We start from the raw sequence: 16,375 nt of genomic DNA, 5'->3' as shown, positions 1-16,375 counted from the left end.
ATTGTCGTCTCGTTCTCGCCGGCCTCTCTTTGCTCCCCTCAGCGGACAGCTGCGGTTTCTTATCTGTCGTCGTGGCGGGCTTCCCCACCCACCCCCCACGCCCCCCGACTGTAAGAAACTATCTTGTCCCGCAAAAGCATTGGAGGGCTTTCCTCAGCTTCCCTCCACGGAGGCTTTTCTGGAAGAAGAGCAGTGTAAAGGGCGGGAAAATTCCCACCTAGGCCTGGCTGCTCGTACTCTGGTTCGTACTGGTGGCCGCCTATCCGCGTGGATGATATTTTTTTTTCCAGATACTACAGAAGCTAAAACTCAAATACTTTGGCCACCTAATGAGAAGGAAGGACTCACTGGAGAAGAGCCTAATGCTGGGAAAGGTTGAGGGCAAGAGAAGAAGGGGACGACAGAGAATGAGGTGGCTGGATGGAGTCACTGAAGCAGGAGGCGTGAGCTTAGATGGACTCCAGAAGATGGTAGAGGACAGGAAGGCCTGGAGGAACATTGTCCATAGGGTCGCAATGGGTCGGACACGACTTCGCAACTAACAACAACAAAATACTCACAGATCAACACGTGTGTGAATTACGAACGCTGTCTTAATTGGGCTCATTTTGCAGCTCTGGAACAGTCAAACCCAATATTCAGATTCGGAATAGTTTGCTAGTAAAAGCCGGCGAAGGAGAAATACGTTTACAGAAAAGCATTTACTCCTGTGATCACGCTGAGAAATGATGGTGAATAATTCCGCAAACTCTTCAGTGGAACTGCTTGCCTCTAAGAAGTTGTAGGTGCTCCGTCTCTGGAGGCTTTTAAGAAGAGACTGGACAGCCATTTGCTTGAAAAATGGTCTTCAAGGTATTAAATGCTTCAGCAGGCAATTGGACTGAAAGACCTCCAATATCCATTCCAACTCTTGTTATTAACTGTATCTTCTGAGGATTGGTTGGTTGTGTACCCTTTGCAGTTCCAAGGATGCGAAGAATCAGAACAAGAGAGGGATCAACATTCCATCCAGGTGCTCTCGCCCCTCCTGTTCAACATCTATATGAAGCCGCTGGGAGAGATCATCCGTAGCTTCGGGGTGAAATATCATCAATATGCTGATGATACCCAGCTATTCATCTCCACCCCGAACCAACCCAGTGATGCCCTCGATGTGATGTCCCGTTGTCTGGAAGCGGTACAGATTTGGATGGGAGAAAACAGGCTTCGACTCAACCCGGCCAAGACTGAGTGGCTGTACATACCGTCATCTCGTTTAGTCCAAGAGGTTCCATCTCTGACTATAGGAGGAGAGATGTTACCTCCCATTGATAAAGCACGCAATCTGGGCGTCCTCCTAGATTCACGACTCAGTTTTGAAGATCACATCGGAACCGTGGCTAGGGGGGCATTTGCCCAGATTCGTCTTATATACCAATTACGCCCCTTTTTGGACCGAGATGCCCTACGTACAGTCACCCACGCACTCGTTACCTCCCGTATTGATTACTGTAATGCTCTCTACATGGGGCTGCCCTTAAAGACCACCCGGAGGCTTCAGCTGGTGCAGAATGCAGCTGCGCGGGTTGTGATGGGAGCTTCCCGATACTCCCATATTACACCCCTCCTGCGGGAGCTGCATTGGCTACCAGTTGCCCTCCGGGTGAGATTTAAGGTGCTGGTACTTACCTTTAAAGCCCTACATGGCTTAGGTCCGGGATACTTGCAGGACCATCTGCTGCCGGGAACAAATTCCCATCGTCCAGTACGCTCACACAGAGAAGGCCTCCTCAGGGTACCGTCAGCTAGGCAATGTCGGCTGGCGACCCCCAGGGGGAGGGCCTTCTCTGTGGGAGCACCAACCCTATGGAATCAGCTTCCCCCTGAGCTTCGGATAGCCCAAAACCTCCAATCCTTTCGCCGCGGCCTCAAAACACACCTGTTCCACCAAGCTGACCTAGACTGACAGGCATCTTAATTAATTTATATTTAGTATTTTTAATTCATTTTTAAATTCTCTAATTTTTTATTGCACTGATGTTCTCAATTTCATTTATCTTGATTTATGCACTTATTATATGTTTTATTGTGAGCCGCCCTGAGTCCTTCAGGAGATAGGGCGGGATATAAATCCCATCAATAAATAAATAAATAAATAAATATGGCCTGGAAACCTTCAGCCAAAACTACATTATCTTTTATGCCAGATTTTAATTGTGAAAATTGTTTTGGGTTTTTTAAAAATCCCTTTTATATCCCACCCTTCTCCGAAGACTCAGGGCGGCTTACAATCTAAGAAGCACAAATCAATGTGCTTAGCCATGTCTTGGCATGTCTTCTTTGTTTAAGGGCAAAGATGTTCACTTCCATCCATTCGCTGAAGTGCACGAAATTCCAAAATGTCACTTCAAAAAATACGGTGACTGCTTTTATGGGTTATTTTATCCTGTCTTGCCGTCCCACCCCATGAAATACACATCTCAGCTTTTCAGTGTTTCTAGTCTTCATGTGTCTTGGACTGAAAAAGGCTGTAGGACTGACCAGACCAAAATAAAATCTCAAAAAATGGAAGTATGCAGATCTGTGTATGCATTCATTTGCTCACGTTGTACTAATACCAGTAATTTTAAAAAGGAGTCTGTGGTGATGCTTTTCTTTCCTCAAGCCGATTAACTAACCTCTGCAGAGGCAGCCAGCAGAGACCAAGTTCTCAGTCAAATTTTAGACCTGTAGGTGATGCAGAATTACCTACCCCAATTTTGGGAACCTTCCATGTATTCTTTTTCTTTGCTAGATATATCAGTTGTTTAGGATCTTCTTGTAATGTCTCTTGGTGGCATGCATCTCTTTTCATCGTTGTAGAATGTATGCTGAAATTCTCCTTTTAAGCTGCTGTAATGACTACGTGAATATAATTTATTTCCTTCCTTCCTCCAGTTGGCCAACTCTAAACAGTATATAAGGATCAAATTTTGAGGTTCATCCCGATTTTGGAAAGTGATATGCCTTTCCCCACCATGTCCATTCTTCCTCCTTTGAATTAACTGGCAAGACTATAAGTCAGAAAGGATTCAACCTGTCCACCATTAATATTCAGCTCTACCAGACTCGCAGAACCTCATATAAATGCAAAACTATTAAAATTGCTTTGGGGCCAGTCCTCTGCAATCAAGCCTTCTGTTGCCTCAGGGGACAACCAACGACAATAGGCACCTCCAGGGATGTCTGGCAGAGGATGTAATGAAAAAAGGGGGGCAAGAGGGTGGGCGGCTATAATGATGCAATTGAAGCTTTGCTTGTTTTGTGTAGGTATCACCCATGCAAGACACATCAAAAAGTGCAACATTGATTTTTTTCCACCACACCCTGCAGATTTCCCTAGGCATATGAGGCAGGCTACATGCAATATCTTTTTATCTCCCCATACTGGAAGAAATAACATTGACTCGAAATTAGTGTCTACTGTCCTGCCTGCCTGCCTGTCTTCTCCCTCCAATTGCCGAACTCTAAAGGGCATACAATTCCCTAATACCTGTGGGATTAAAAGCTATACAAATCACGGTACAAAGAAAATAATACATAGTAACAGAAAAACAGGACACCCACTCAGAAGAACGAAGTAAATACTTATAGCAAATAGTTCAAGCTGTTAGTTTGATCTAGTGATTAAGGCCCCAAGCTAGAAACCAGGAGACTGTGAGGTCTAGTCCTGCCTTAGGCACAAAAGTTGGCTGGATGACTTAGGCTAGTGACTCTCAGCCCACAATGCCAGTCTCAGGAGACAAGCTGGTCAGCCAATTCTTGCTGCAACTGATGTGATCAATATGTGGTTGATCTGGAAAAAAGAAAAACCCAGCTGCCCTTGCAGGGGAAAAAAAAATCTCTAACTTGGTGAAGCAATTCTATCTTGTCCTGACGAGCTATTCTGTCTCTTCTTTCCTACAAATCAAACGCGCTCTTGTGCATTATGAATAAATGGAGACGATCAGAAGTATTCCTGAAGGTTTGGTTTAGTATGCTGGCCCAGATGAAGGAGCAATCCATTTCTCAGACTTGAAAATGGGTTTGCATGTTTAGCTGTATGAATCACCAAGCCAGTCCTGGATACTGGCAGTACCTTTCATGTATGTTCATCCCTTTCAAAAATTGAAAATGCAATTGTTAAGCTACCTTAACACTGAAAAGATGCAGATATATCATGGAGCCTCACATAGAATTTCTTAATTGAAAACAAAATAAAAAAATACAGTATTTTTTTTTTTAAAATGTGAGTGAAATATCCTTTGTTTTGCAAGGTCTGGGCCATGTTTCCCAGATCATACTGCCAACATTACTTGATTAATGTTCTAATCAAAACCTATAAAACTATTCATGCCAAGACTTTCTGTAGATGTTTATTTGACTTACAGTAACAAAAATCTATGAAGTCCCACGTTTAATGTACAATAATATAGTCTGAAATATAAAATACAATTTACAGAAACTTCTGTCAAATAAACCTAAACAACACTTGATTTAGTATACTTACATGTATGGTTTTTAAGTTAGAAAGTTTTTGAATAAAAAAATTACATCATAGGTATTTGCATTCTATACCAGATCTTTCAATGTTTTGCAAAATATTGTAAACAGGCGATTTTTTTTAATATCATCATGATGTTTAAAGACTAAGATGCAGCAATATAAAGTATAACTATGTAGTGATTTATTTATGGGGTAGTACTATTTTTATTGTAGGTTTCAAAATACAGATGTTACGAATTTAATTTTACATTTGCAAATGCTTACAAAAATATCAAAGTAACTGTTCATCTGTAAATGTATAAATCCAATTCAACTGGTAATGTTTTTCTATGTACTGTTTGGAATTATATTATGAATTTGAAGAATACAGAAAAAGTAATAGAATACTGTTTTTCACAGTAAAAACCCTTCCCTTTTAAAGAACAGAATTGTTAGTAACGGCTTTATTTCTCCAATCTTTACAGAAATATTTACTTCCAATTTTATCACAGTAGCCATGAATTCATATGGACAGGACATATTCCTATCAAAATTAAGAATTTCAGTGCTGTTGGTGTCAATGGGACAATTACCAGCATCCTGAAGAAATCTCTCCCACTTAAGTTAGAATTTAAACGTTCTTAATCTTGGCCCAACTAAACTATCTTTAATTCATGAATCTTTCTGACCGATAACCATAAGAAAAGTCAAACTGCTTCAACTCAGTGCTTGATGTATTTAACCTTGATAACTCTCCTTCCTCCCCACTTTGTTCAGTCAATTTAGGTTAAAAAACAAACAATACATGTTATTTTAAAGCTTAGTTGTATTGAGCACAGAGGGCATTAATTTTCATTACACCTTTCATAAAAATACAGAATTTTAAGAGTTTATTGGTAAGAAAGGTAGTGATCCATCTAGACATATATACTTTTTGTCTCAGCTCATAAATCAGTTGAAATTACATTCAAAATGCCCTCGTGTAAAACGGGTTTAGAAATTTAACATTTCTTATTCAAATACTCTGCAAATTACAAATAAGTAGCAACACTGCTCTTTTGCCATCATTTGTTAAGTACATAAAAGCCATCTATGACTAGATTAACTCAGAACAAAAATAATTGATATTTTTGCTGTAATGTAGGAACCTAAAACACTTAAGTGTTTGAAATGTGAAGTTATGGCTTCTAAAATCTTGCTTAAATTCTCATAAAATTACCAATTAAGTTACTGGAAAACACAACTTTGAAACCTTTAAAAGCAATATGCTTTTTGAAGACAGTTCCCATTTTTTTGTATGCAAATGGAAATTCAAGATAATAAGGAGAACAAAGCCACGTCGTAGAACTGTTCGCTCCCAACCACGATCCTTCTCCGGGAGTCAGTAGGACTTCTTCAGACCCCTATTCTCAAAAGGCAAGAGCAGTGGTCCTATGCCCTACTGATTTCTTATCTGTACACAGGTGTTAGGACCAAACAGGGAAGGACTGTGTCTTATGTATTTTGTAAGAAAACTTTTATGAACAAAATGTATCAAGTCCAGGTTTTCCCCACTTCCTACTTTAATATACTGCATTTACAATTCAAAATTCGTCTTTTACGAAAGCTTTTACCAAAGTATTTTCTATCAGAATATACAACATATACAAGTAGTACACAGTCAATTCTTACACGATTCCCCCCTTTACTTCTAAGGGACGCTCCTTGGCTGCAGGGTCTACTTAGCAGGAGCAGCTTCCAGATGTGATGGCTTTTGGCTGCCAGTCTGGGCTTCTGGCTTAGAGTCTCTATCACATTCTGTACTTTTGCTCCGCTCCTTGCGGTCCCTTCCTCTATCTTTGTCGCGGTCTCTCTCTCGGTCCCTCTCTTTCTCTCTCTCCCGGCTGCGGGCCCTGTCCCTGAATCTATCGTAGTCACGGTCTCTGCTTCTGGACCGGTTCCGTCTTCGATAAGAATCCCCTTCTCTAGCCCTGGTTCTTTCCCGGTTCCTTTCCCAATCCCTTTCCCTGTCTTTATTGTAGTTTCTATCTCTGTTTTTATCCCAGTCTTTCTCTTTCTGCCTCTCCCAATCTCTTTCCCGGCCCCTATTCCAGTTTCTGCCCCGATCCCTTTCCCAAGCCCAATTATGCTCGCGATCCCTCCGTCTATCCTCATTGCCTCGGTTTGCTCTATTGTCTGGCTTCTCCAGCTGATCTAAGGCTTTCTCCTTATTGCCTCCCTCAAACCTTTCCCTCTGCCTCCCTTCAAAAGCCGCCTGGCCTCTGTAGTCATTACTTCGACCCTCTCGAAAATCGGATGCTGGCCACTGAGCTTCGGATGAAGAACCCTGCCCTGAACTATTAGGATGAGAAGAAGGCGGTCCAGATTCATCCCACATCTCTTTCCTGTGCTGTGGCGGATGGCTTGGAAGATCCAAGAGAGGCCTGGGGGATGGTTTCATGCCTTGTTGAGACTGTCCTGGAAAATTATGCCTATTAGGGGCAGTGTCATTCTGTTCTGAAAATGAGGCAGGTGTCTGCCCCCTTGGTCCTCCAAACTGATGTGGGGCTGAGCCCCTCTGGTTGGGAAATCTGGGCGGTGGACTTCCTCTCCTCTCTTCAAATGGAGAGGGCAGAAGTCCCCTTGGTCCTGGCATGTGACCTGGTGCCGGTCCCCTTTGTCCTTCAAATTGATTTGGAGGAGGACCTCTTGTACCTCCAAAGTGATTAGGCGATGGACCTCTTGGTCCTCCAAACTGAGCTGATGGGCCCCCTCTTTGATTTTTAAATTGACTAGGTGGAGGCCTCCTTTGGCCCCCAAAAGGAAATGGGGGCGGCCCTCTATTTCCTACAAACTGTGGAGGCTCAGATCCTTCAAACTGTCCAGGAGGACCACTCATCTCACGATACTGAGAGTCTGAAAATTCTCTCTGTTCCCCTTGAGAGTCTCTGTGATCTTCAAATTGAGAGGGGGCTTTCTCCCTTGGCCCACCAGGAAACGATGGAGAAGGACCCCTATTTTCAACAAAAACAGGTGGACCGTGTGGTGCAGAAAATAATGAAGGGATAGGTGCTCTTGGCGGTGGAAACCTATTTGGTGGCGGGCCCCTTTGCCCGTCATTATTTGGCGGAACATTATGCCCTTCGTTGAATTGTTGGGGTGGACCCCTTTGCCCATGGAAATCAGAAGCACCACACAACACTGGAGGGCCACCTTTGGGCCCTGCTGAAGAAAAAGGAGGACCCCCTCTTACTTCCTCACTTTGAAGCGCAGGAGTCTCCATCTGTTCGTAAAAGTGGCCGGGCTGAGGATTGACTTCACCTTCGTAATTCAACTGACCAGGAACTTTCTCCTGAGATGCAAATGTCGAACTTGGAAAAGAATCCCTTACGACCCCTGGAACGCTATTGTCCTGAGAGGCGTTTGACCACGTTATAGTCGGTGGTGCATTATTAGAGCCTGAGAAAATGGGCACAAAACATGGGGCGGGAGGGGTGGGTAGCAAGACTTTACGAACGGGTGCGCTGGTCGGCGGTTCAACAGGAGCTGGCTTATTTATAATTTCCGGGTGAATAGGTGGAACGTTTTCATAACCGACAGGCACATTTTGCTCAGAGGCAGCAGAAACGGTTTCACTTGCAATCCACATTTCATTAGGACATTTCTCCTCTTTGTCGAATGCGGCTTGCAATGGACCCGAATAGCCGGATGGAGGAACCTGCCCAGCAGACAGTTCTCCCTGTATCACAGGTTGCTTTGTATTAAAGTCGGCACTTTCACTACACTCCGTTAGAATTCTCCTCGCTTGGCGGGGATCTCTGCTTTGCCTGGGATCGCTCCCTTGGCCAAAGAGTTGAGGCTGAACAGAGGGAGGAGGCATTTCTGATTTTTCAGAAATGGGTTTTTCGTGTTGGAACAGCTCGGTTTTCGCGACGGACGATTTGGGAGGCGGTGACATTAAAGCATCAGATACTGAAAAATGAGCCATGGAAACGCCAACAGCTGCCCTTTGCTGCCTAAGCGCTTCCTCTTGTTCTTCGAGTTGCCTTTTCTGCTCTTCTATTTGTTTGTTTAATTCCTCAAGCATTTTCTGTTGCTCTACCAAGGACGGGGCAGCAGCTGCATCGGGCACAAAGGGGGCAGACGTGGCTATGGAGTTGTTTTTGGAGTCTAAATACATTTTATTAGGTAAATCTTCCACGGCGACTTTGGCTTCTTCTAAGATGGTTTCATCTTCTGGATCGTAGGCTTCATCTTCCTGCTCTGAGGTTTCGCAGCCCTTCTCAAGTCGGCTTTCGCCAGCCTGCATTTCAAAAGCTCTCTCCGGAGCGTATTCTTCCTCAGGATCGTAAGGTCTATCATCTTCCTCCTCCTCGATAGCTTTGTCTTTTGACATCTGTCCAAACTGCTGCACGATGGGATCTATTAAAGGAGCAGCAAGCGGTCCTTCCTCCATCCCGGCTTGTGCTTCAGGCTTCGTGGTATGAAGAGTCGCTTCGGATTCCTTGGCAACAGGATCAAAAGACTTCTTTTTCCCAAAAAGGGTTTCCAGAATGTGATCAAGTGGCGTGGATGATTTTGAGGTTGGGGCACCAGTAGAAGACACGGGAGTAGTGGCAGCTCCTGACGCTGAAACATTAGATGGCGCCACAGTGGTTGAGCTTCCGGCTTTAACTGAGGACAATATTTTTAACACAGAAGGTGCCACTGTTGATGGTGGCTCTGAAGGTGGAGGTGGAGGTGGAGGTGGAGGAGAACCAGGAGGTGTTGCACTGATCGTCGCTTCTCCAGAATACAAAGAAAACTTTGCAGATTTCTTTTCTTGTGGCGGAAGTGTGCTGCCCTTAGAATATCCCAACACTTCCGTTTCTTCTTGCATCTGGACTCGGCTCCTCTTCTCATCAGGCTTTTCGGACTCCAGCACAGGTGCAGGACGCTTTGTTTTTTGGCAAATCACTAATCCAAGAATTAAATTTGGACGGTTTGATTCAAGACCTAAGGAGAAATAGAAGAAACAAGAATTTTAGAATTTAAAGAGCCATTAAAAAAAACATTTAGTGTTTTAAGGTTAGGGAGAGCTACTAACCCTGGCGAGTACTTTTATTAACTATAAATCACAGGTATATTTGCTTTTTTAAAAAAATTCTAAGATACAGACAAAAGTTTACTACTAAAATGAAGTATGCTGATATGAGTAAAAAGTAAACATTGAATAAATCAGGAAAGAAGGTTATGCCTACTAAAATATTAACAAATGCACCATGCCAATGATGTATTATCTCCCTTAATACTAGATATGTAATAGAACTGTTAATTGTTACAATCACATATTTAGTTACAGAATGGTAACCAAATGATGGTCTGTAGTTTAAAGTACCATGTGGTGGTCACTTTTAAACATGCTACCTGTGTTATAACAATAGAGTATGTTTTTTACATTTGAGGTTATTTGATTCAGCTTTCCAAATTCAACAACTGATTACAGTGAATGTATTTCTTGGCCCAATATAGTTGAGCTAAACTATCAAACTGAAGCAGATCAATCATGGACATCATATCTATATATTTTTCATCATGGATCACATCATTTACAAAACTGAAATTTGCAGCACAGATTAATGAAATTTACCTTAAAAGTTTGTGAACTGTTTTGATTTTTCAATATTTCTGCATTAATATGACCTAACACCTGATCCATTCTCCGTACGTGCTAAAACTAGATAAAAAGAACCCAATTAAGCAAATGGGTCAAAAGCATTGCGTGGCAAGAGTATGACAGACTCTAGGATTATTGGTTCATTTCAAAGTGAAATTAGAGTCAGGAGTTTCAATCAATGGGATGATACATCTGGTGTGAATGTGGAAGATCCTGCCTTATTTAAAGAACAGAATTCTGGGAATTCGCTATCAAAGCCTGATCTTTGCAATATGGGTATGTGGAAATATGTCATGCCTGGAACTGAGAAAATTTCTCAGGACTTCCAAAAAACAGTTGCTCACCAGGCCAAAAGAGGTTCCAAAGAATCTGGAGCCCACCAGCCTGTTGTTAGGCAGATCATGTAGAAAAGGAGGCAATTTAACACCACTGTTAAGTCTCCCAGAAGTGATCAGCCAACTCTAATCACAGAAAGAGCAAGGCAAGTGATATTCCAGCAGAAGCCCAGGGTAACATCTGACCAAACATCTTGCACTGGAGAATGTCAACGTTCTTGAGGCCATCGTGGTGGTGAGCCTGACAGGGTTGCCAGAAGAAAGCCACTACACTCCAAAAGAACTCAGCTGCTGTCTACAGGTTGTGAAGGATCACATGGGCGAACTGGAAGGGTACTATACTGGAAGAATGCTCTGTGGATGGATGTGACCAAACTGGAACTTTTTGACTTGAATGATAAGCATGAGGTGTTTTCGAGAGACAAACAATGCATTCCAGGAGAAGAACATTATCTCAACTGGGAAACATGGTGGTGGCAATATCATGATTTGGGCTTGGTTTTCTGCCTCTGGACCAGATCAGCTTGCTCTCATTGATGGAATTATGAATTATGCCAGCAAATTCCTGATGCTCGTGAAGAGAAGTTGGATTATACTATGTATTTCCTGTTCAGGTGAGAAGACAGAGAAGCTATACTTTTGACGTCTAGATTTATCACTTCTGCAAGCTTTCCAAGAGATGGTCCTCATTTAGTACTGGTCAAATGGAAACTTCTGAAGGACTCTGCCTCTGCCCCTTCCTCAACCCCAATGTTATCCTTTATTCCCAGCTGGTATTCACTCCAACATCAACTTTGGTTTGCATCATCCCTCAAGATGGCTGCTGACCGTCAAACAAGTTTGAACTGGCATACAAGCAATATATTTCATATTTTGGAGGGAAATTATTAGCATAAAAGGAAAAATCCCCAGCTATAGAAAAGCTTTCATCAGCATGAAATAGAACCCCATTGTATCACGCTGATACGGGTCAGAACTTCAGACATTGCTGGTGCCACTGTGTCACCTATGAGTTTTCCTTCTTAAACTGATCCTAAACTTTATTGCTACTCTTGAAAAGTGTATTGGTGGGGTTTTTGTAGGAATCTGATAATTCATTGGTGGATATGAAACCACACTACGTTTCTGGACAATGATAAAGATTGCTATTGTTTGACGGCAATGATAGCCTGTGGTAGAGGAAGTACACTACCATTCTGTTGTGCATCCTTTGTAATTTAAATACTAAAAGTGCTGGTATAGTTTTAGTAAGCAAAAGCCTTGCAAGACCATACTTTGAAGCAGTGGTGGCTAACTCACATGGATTAGTTATTTTACTTCCCCTGCCCTGCTGAGACAGGTAGTCCTTGACTTACGACCACAATCAGGACCAGAATTTCCATTGCTAAACAATACGGTTGCTAAGTGAGCCGTGCCTGATTTTATGACCTTTTTTGCCATGAGTGTTAAGCTAATCAAATCAGTTGATGAGTGAAACATGTGGTTGCTAAGCCAATTCAAATTCCCCCATTGACTTTGCTTGTTGGAAGCTGGCTGGGAAGGTCGCAAATGGTGATCACACAATTCCGGGACGCTGCAACCGTCGTATTGAACATGATAAGCCTACTTAAAATTACGCCTTTAACATGTTGTAGTTTCCGCCACGGATGTATTAGAGCAAGAGATAATTATTTCTTTTGAAATATTTGAGTTTGGATTCTAGCTTTTTTTTGTAATAGTACTCTGGAATTCAAGTAAAACAACAGTTTGAACTCTAAAATGGAGATGACTGGTGTAGAATATCCCTCGAATGTACTTGTAAAATAATCCTACTACAGATTGCTAGCTATGTACAACTGATGCTTTATTTCAAAAAGATTTACCATACAAAACATTCAATTGAAAGAGACAATTACCACTTTGTATAAAACACTTTTATTGAGATTATATAATGAAAGCAGTATTTCATCTTTGGGGGTGGGGAACATTTATGATTTTACATCTTTCTACACATTCATCCATACGGCAAAGAACTAAGACAATTCATTCTGTGAAAATACTCTAGCTAATCATAGTCTTCATCAAAATTACTAGTACACAAAGACTGTTCAGTGTTTCCTTTTGAGAAAGTGTGTTTTGGGAATTTCCTGGTCCCGGCTCTTAACTAAACTGACAGCTACAAATGTGATGTTGTGATTCCCAATATACTTGCATAAGAGTTGAGAATTTATTTTAAAGAGTACCATCATTTCATCCTCAGAAGTACATTGAAATATGTACTGGTTGAACAATCCATAAAAGTTTGGATATTCTAGGATGGCAAAGCAATCAATCAGCATGAAAAAAACAAACCTGTGCAGAGAACAAAGTGACTTTATATGTGCAAAGAAAAATGTAATGTTTGACTACATAAGGCAAAAACATAATAAACCCGAGAAACGTTCACACTTGCACAATGCAGAGTAAATGTTGTAACCATCCCAATGCTGGGATCTGCTCCTGTGGGACAGATCCAATGATTGGTGCTAAGTAAAATTCTCTACCTGTTGGATCAATTCTACTCATTGGATATGGAATCATTACTCCACAGCTCTTCCAAGTTGTTATGCCCAAGAGTTCTTATGTACATTTTCCGGAGCAAGGATAATTATGGTGATTTCTGACCTGCCTTTCCTGCCTTTCAAGTTGCCAGAGACCCATTAGAGAATGCATCACAGCTTCCTTTTCACCGGAATTTAAGTGAAATATTTATAACAAGGCAATCTGTTGCACAGACTGTATTTTTAGACCTGATTGTTTTGGCCACCAAGTTATCTATTCGATTCAAAATGGTTCTTAGGAATTAGTTTCCCGAGGATGCATGCATTCTTGAGAAGAATATCTGGAATTCATCAAGATGTTGATAATTTGTCCATGGCTATGGATCTTTCCACAAGAACACAGAACATTTTGCCATGTTTAAGGAGTATTCCCATTTCTTGCCAGCTTCAAGATTTCCCCGATGGGTCTTAATATTGAAAGCTGCAATTGGACTGCTCCCTGCCGGTGATTCATGGAACCAATATGTCCCTCTCACTTTCTTTCATTTATCCAGTAGCTGCTGGAAGAAAAACCTCCTTGCCAAAATTATAAATTGATGGTTGGTAGAAAGATTATGAATTTATGCTAAAAATTCACATGAGATATTTGGATTGGCCAATTTAGCACTAGACTATGATTATATAGAAATTTTCAGTGATTAAAAAAAGACTGCAGAAAGGGGTTCAAAGATCCAAAGAAAGAACAGTGACTTTGGTAAAATGAGAACATTTCTTGTTTTCTTTAGTTCACATCTGCCAGCATTTCTCGATCCAAAGAATTTCAGAGCAAGCCGTTTACCATACTAAATATTTAGTTATTTTGCTTTATACATGTAGCATACAGACATTCTCTCTACAGAATGGGCAGAACATCTGTATGATCTCTCAGAGATCAGAAATGTAGAAGTATAGATATTTAACTTTTAATTTCTGTAAGTATATAAGAATGTGCAATGATGATGGTGATGTGCCGTCAAGGTCGTGCCGACTGTTAGCGACCACCTAAGATTTTTCTCCAGGATCCTTGATAACGTTCAATACTTGTTCAATAAAGTCTATTATTAAGCCATAAGACCTATGTTCAAAACTAAGGAATGAGCTGTGATTCTAATATTTTTATTAGAATGTTCCATCCATGTATCAAAGGCTTGATGTCACAGGGCAAATTAGGCACTTGGTGTTATGCCTCATTTGCAACTTTAAAACTTTGGAGCTTCCTCTTCCTTTATTCCACTTGGAAACTCTTGTACCCAAATCTAGAGATCTTGTAAGATTTGGGACGTGAGAAATCCAAGCCTACTCAGGACATACCTGTTTATATAAAATGCCATTCCAAAACGGATAAGCAGATTCTACCGTTCAACCTGAATTTCACTGTATAAACTGCTAGGAAGATTCCACTCAAAGCTGAAGCATGTTGTGTTGTGTATTAGTGTTGTAAAACCTGGCTAATATGTCTACAACTGTTTTAAAGAGAAAGAAAAATCTACTTTAGGAAAACAAATTGTAGACACACACACACACACACACACACACACACTTTGTGCTAAGAAAAAATATGTTCTTATGTAGTTTTAACTGTTGTTTTGTTGGTACGCCATCTAGAGTTATGTTTTTGAGATGGGTGAATATGCTAAATAAATGAATGCAGCGTGTCGTATCTGATTAATACTTGTAGTTGTTAAGTTGGGAACTGAAGGTATGTCGTGTTTCCTATTAATTTATTGCTTACCTGGTCCCTCAAAAGGCAAAAGTTTGGATGGAATGGGATCCTTAGCCCTGAGGGGGATCAAATACAGGTCCTTGACATGCCTGTTGTTATTAGCTACAACTCCAAATCGGCACCGGCTGCTAAAATAGGAGTAGAGAGAGATGTAGGCAGCTTCTTCCTCTTCTGTTGCTGGATGGAAACGTATTAAACACAACTCCTGGAATATAAATATATAAAGAAAAAATACTGACTTTTGGGGGGGGGGGGGAAAAGAGCAAGTAAAAGCAACATACAGCAAGGGACCACATAGGTTAGAAAGAATTCATCCAGAATATTAGTGGCAAAACTTTAAAAAGTGCTGTAAATTTTTTAAAAAGTTGTCTTAACTAACTTTTCTAAAAATAAAAAAAGTCCCCACCAATTTGTTAAAACTCAAGGTAGTGAAAAATTATTAGTCATCCAATTTTTACTTCATTCTGATATGAAATGGTTTTTTAAAGTTAATATTAGGTGGTATATTTAACATAAAAGCCTGGTAATGGACCAGCAAAAATTCTGATTGGGATGGCTAATTTTAAATTGAAGATAAAAGCACTAATAATCTGTTGATTATCTTTTAAAAATACCCACAATACATATAATACTTATTTGCAAGGCTTACCAATTAAGCTTACTTTAGAAAATATGACTGACAGCTGCATGACACAATTCTTTTAAAAGTTCCTGCTATTCAAAATTCAGACTGAACTTAACTCCAGCCTTGGGCAACAGAATCCCTCTGAAGATGTATTTGGCCCCAATTGTTATTATGTCATCAGCCTCATCATCATTTCAAATGAATTACAGTACTGCCAAACTTGATTACCTTTGATACAGAGGATTTAAGTTTGCCAATATAATCCCACACTGTTTTTGGTGAGATCCTCCCTCCAATATGAATTGTGTCTGGTAAATCCTAAAGAGAAAACATGAAAAGAAGCCATAGTTTGAGGGAATGTTTTTTGTCCATATTGTAACAGCAAAACTATAAAGAAAGTCATATTGTGGGGCCTCTCTCAGCTTGATTTTTTTTTTTTTTGCAGAGGTGTTATTATCCAACTAGGTCAGGGGTAGGCAATCTCGGCTCTTTTATGACTCATGGACTATGCTGACTCAGGAATTCTGGGAGTTGAAGTCCATGAGTCATAAAAGAGCCGAGGTTGCCTACCCCTGAACTAGGTAATGTTATCAGTGATCACTGATAACACTACCCAGTTGGGTAGTGAAACATTTGCAAGAAAAAAACCAAGTTGAAAGAGTACCAAGGACACCACATTTCAACCTCAGCTACAAATATTATGAAAGTCATATTCTTAGTTTTACAATCAGGGCTATTATTCTCTCCAAAGAACTGAAGGATTTCAAGGAGTTGCTCATTTGCAACATCCAACACTCTCAACAAGAGTAACGGGAGGTGACAGCTGTTAGGTAACATCCGGGAGGCCAAGGGCTCTGACCTAGGACATTAACAGAAAAAAACAAACAAACCTAACACTGCTTTCTTTTCATAAGAGTCAAAATGCACAATCTAGCTTTGTCTACATAAATAGGCAGTTTTTATGTATACAATTATTACCTTGGCATGGTATAGGGCAGGGGTAGGCAACCTTGGCTC

General features: G+C 41.0%; 1 protein-coding gene across 4 annotated transcripts in view; it reads right to left on the bottom strand.

The window, feature by feature from the left end:
- Positions 1 to 4,357: 4,357 nt before the first annotated feature.
- The window catches only part of DIDO1 (death inducer-obliterator 1), a 69,699-nt gene continuing 57,681 nt past the window's right edge, over positions 4,358 to 16,375 (bottom strand). For all 4 annotated transcript variants that reach the window (XM_081325193.1, XM_081325194.1, XM_081325196.1 and 1 more), the window contains 3 exons: positions 15,587 to 15,676; positions 14,743 to 14,938; positions 4,358 to 9,456 (listed from right to left, as the gene is read on the bottom strand). In XM_081325193.1, the coding sequence (XP_081181319.1) occupies positions 6,200 to 9,456; positions 14,743 to 14,938; positions 15,587 to 15,676 (3,543 nt within the window). In that variant the 3' untranslated portion in view covers positions 4,358 to 6,199. The remainder of the gene's footprint in view (positions 9,457 to 14,742; positions 14,939 to 15,586; positions 15,677 to 16,375) is intronic.

Source organism: Vipera berus (genome assembly GCF_964194415.1).
Source record: "Vipera berus genome assembly, chromosome: 3".
Taxonomy (NCBI): Eukaryota; Metazoa; Chordata; class Lepidosauria; order Squamata; family Viperidae; genus Vipera; species Vipera berus.
Note: the sequence above shows the minus strand (reverse complement) of the source record. Positions and strands in the feature narration are given on the sequence as shown.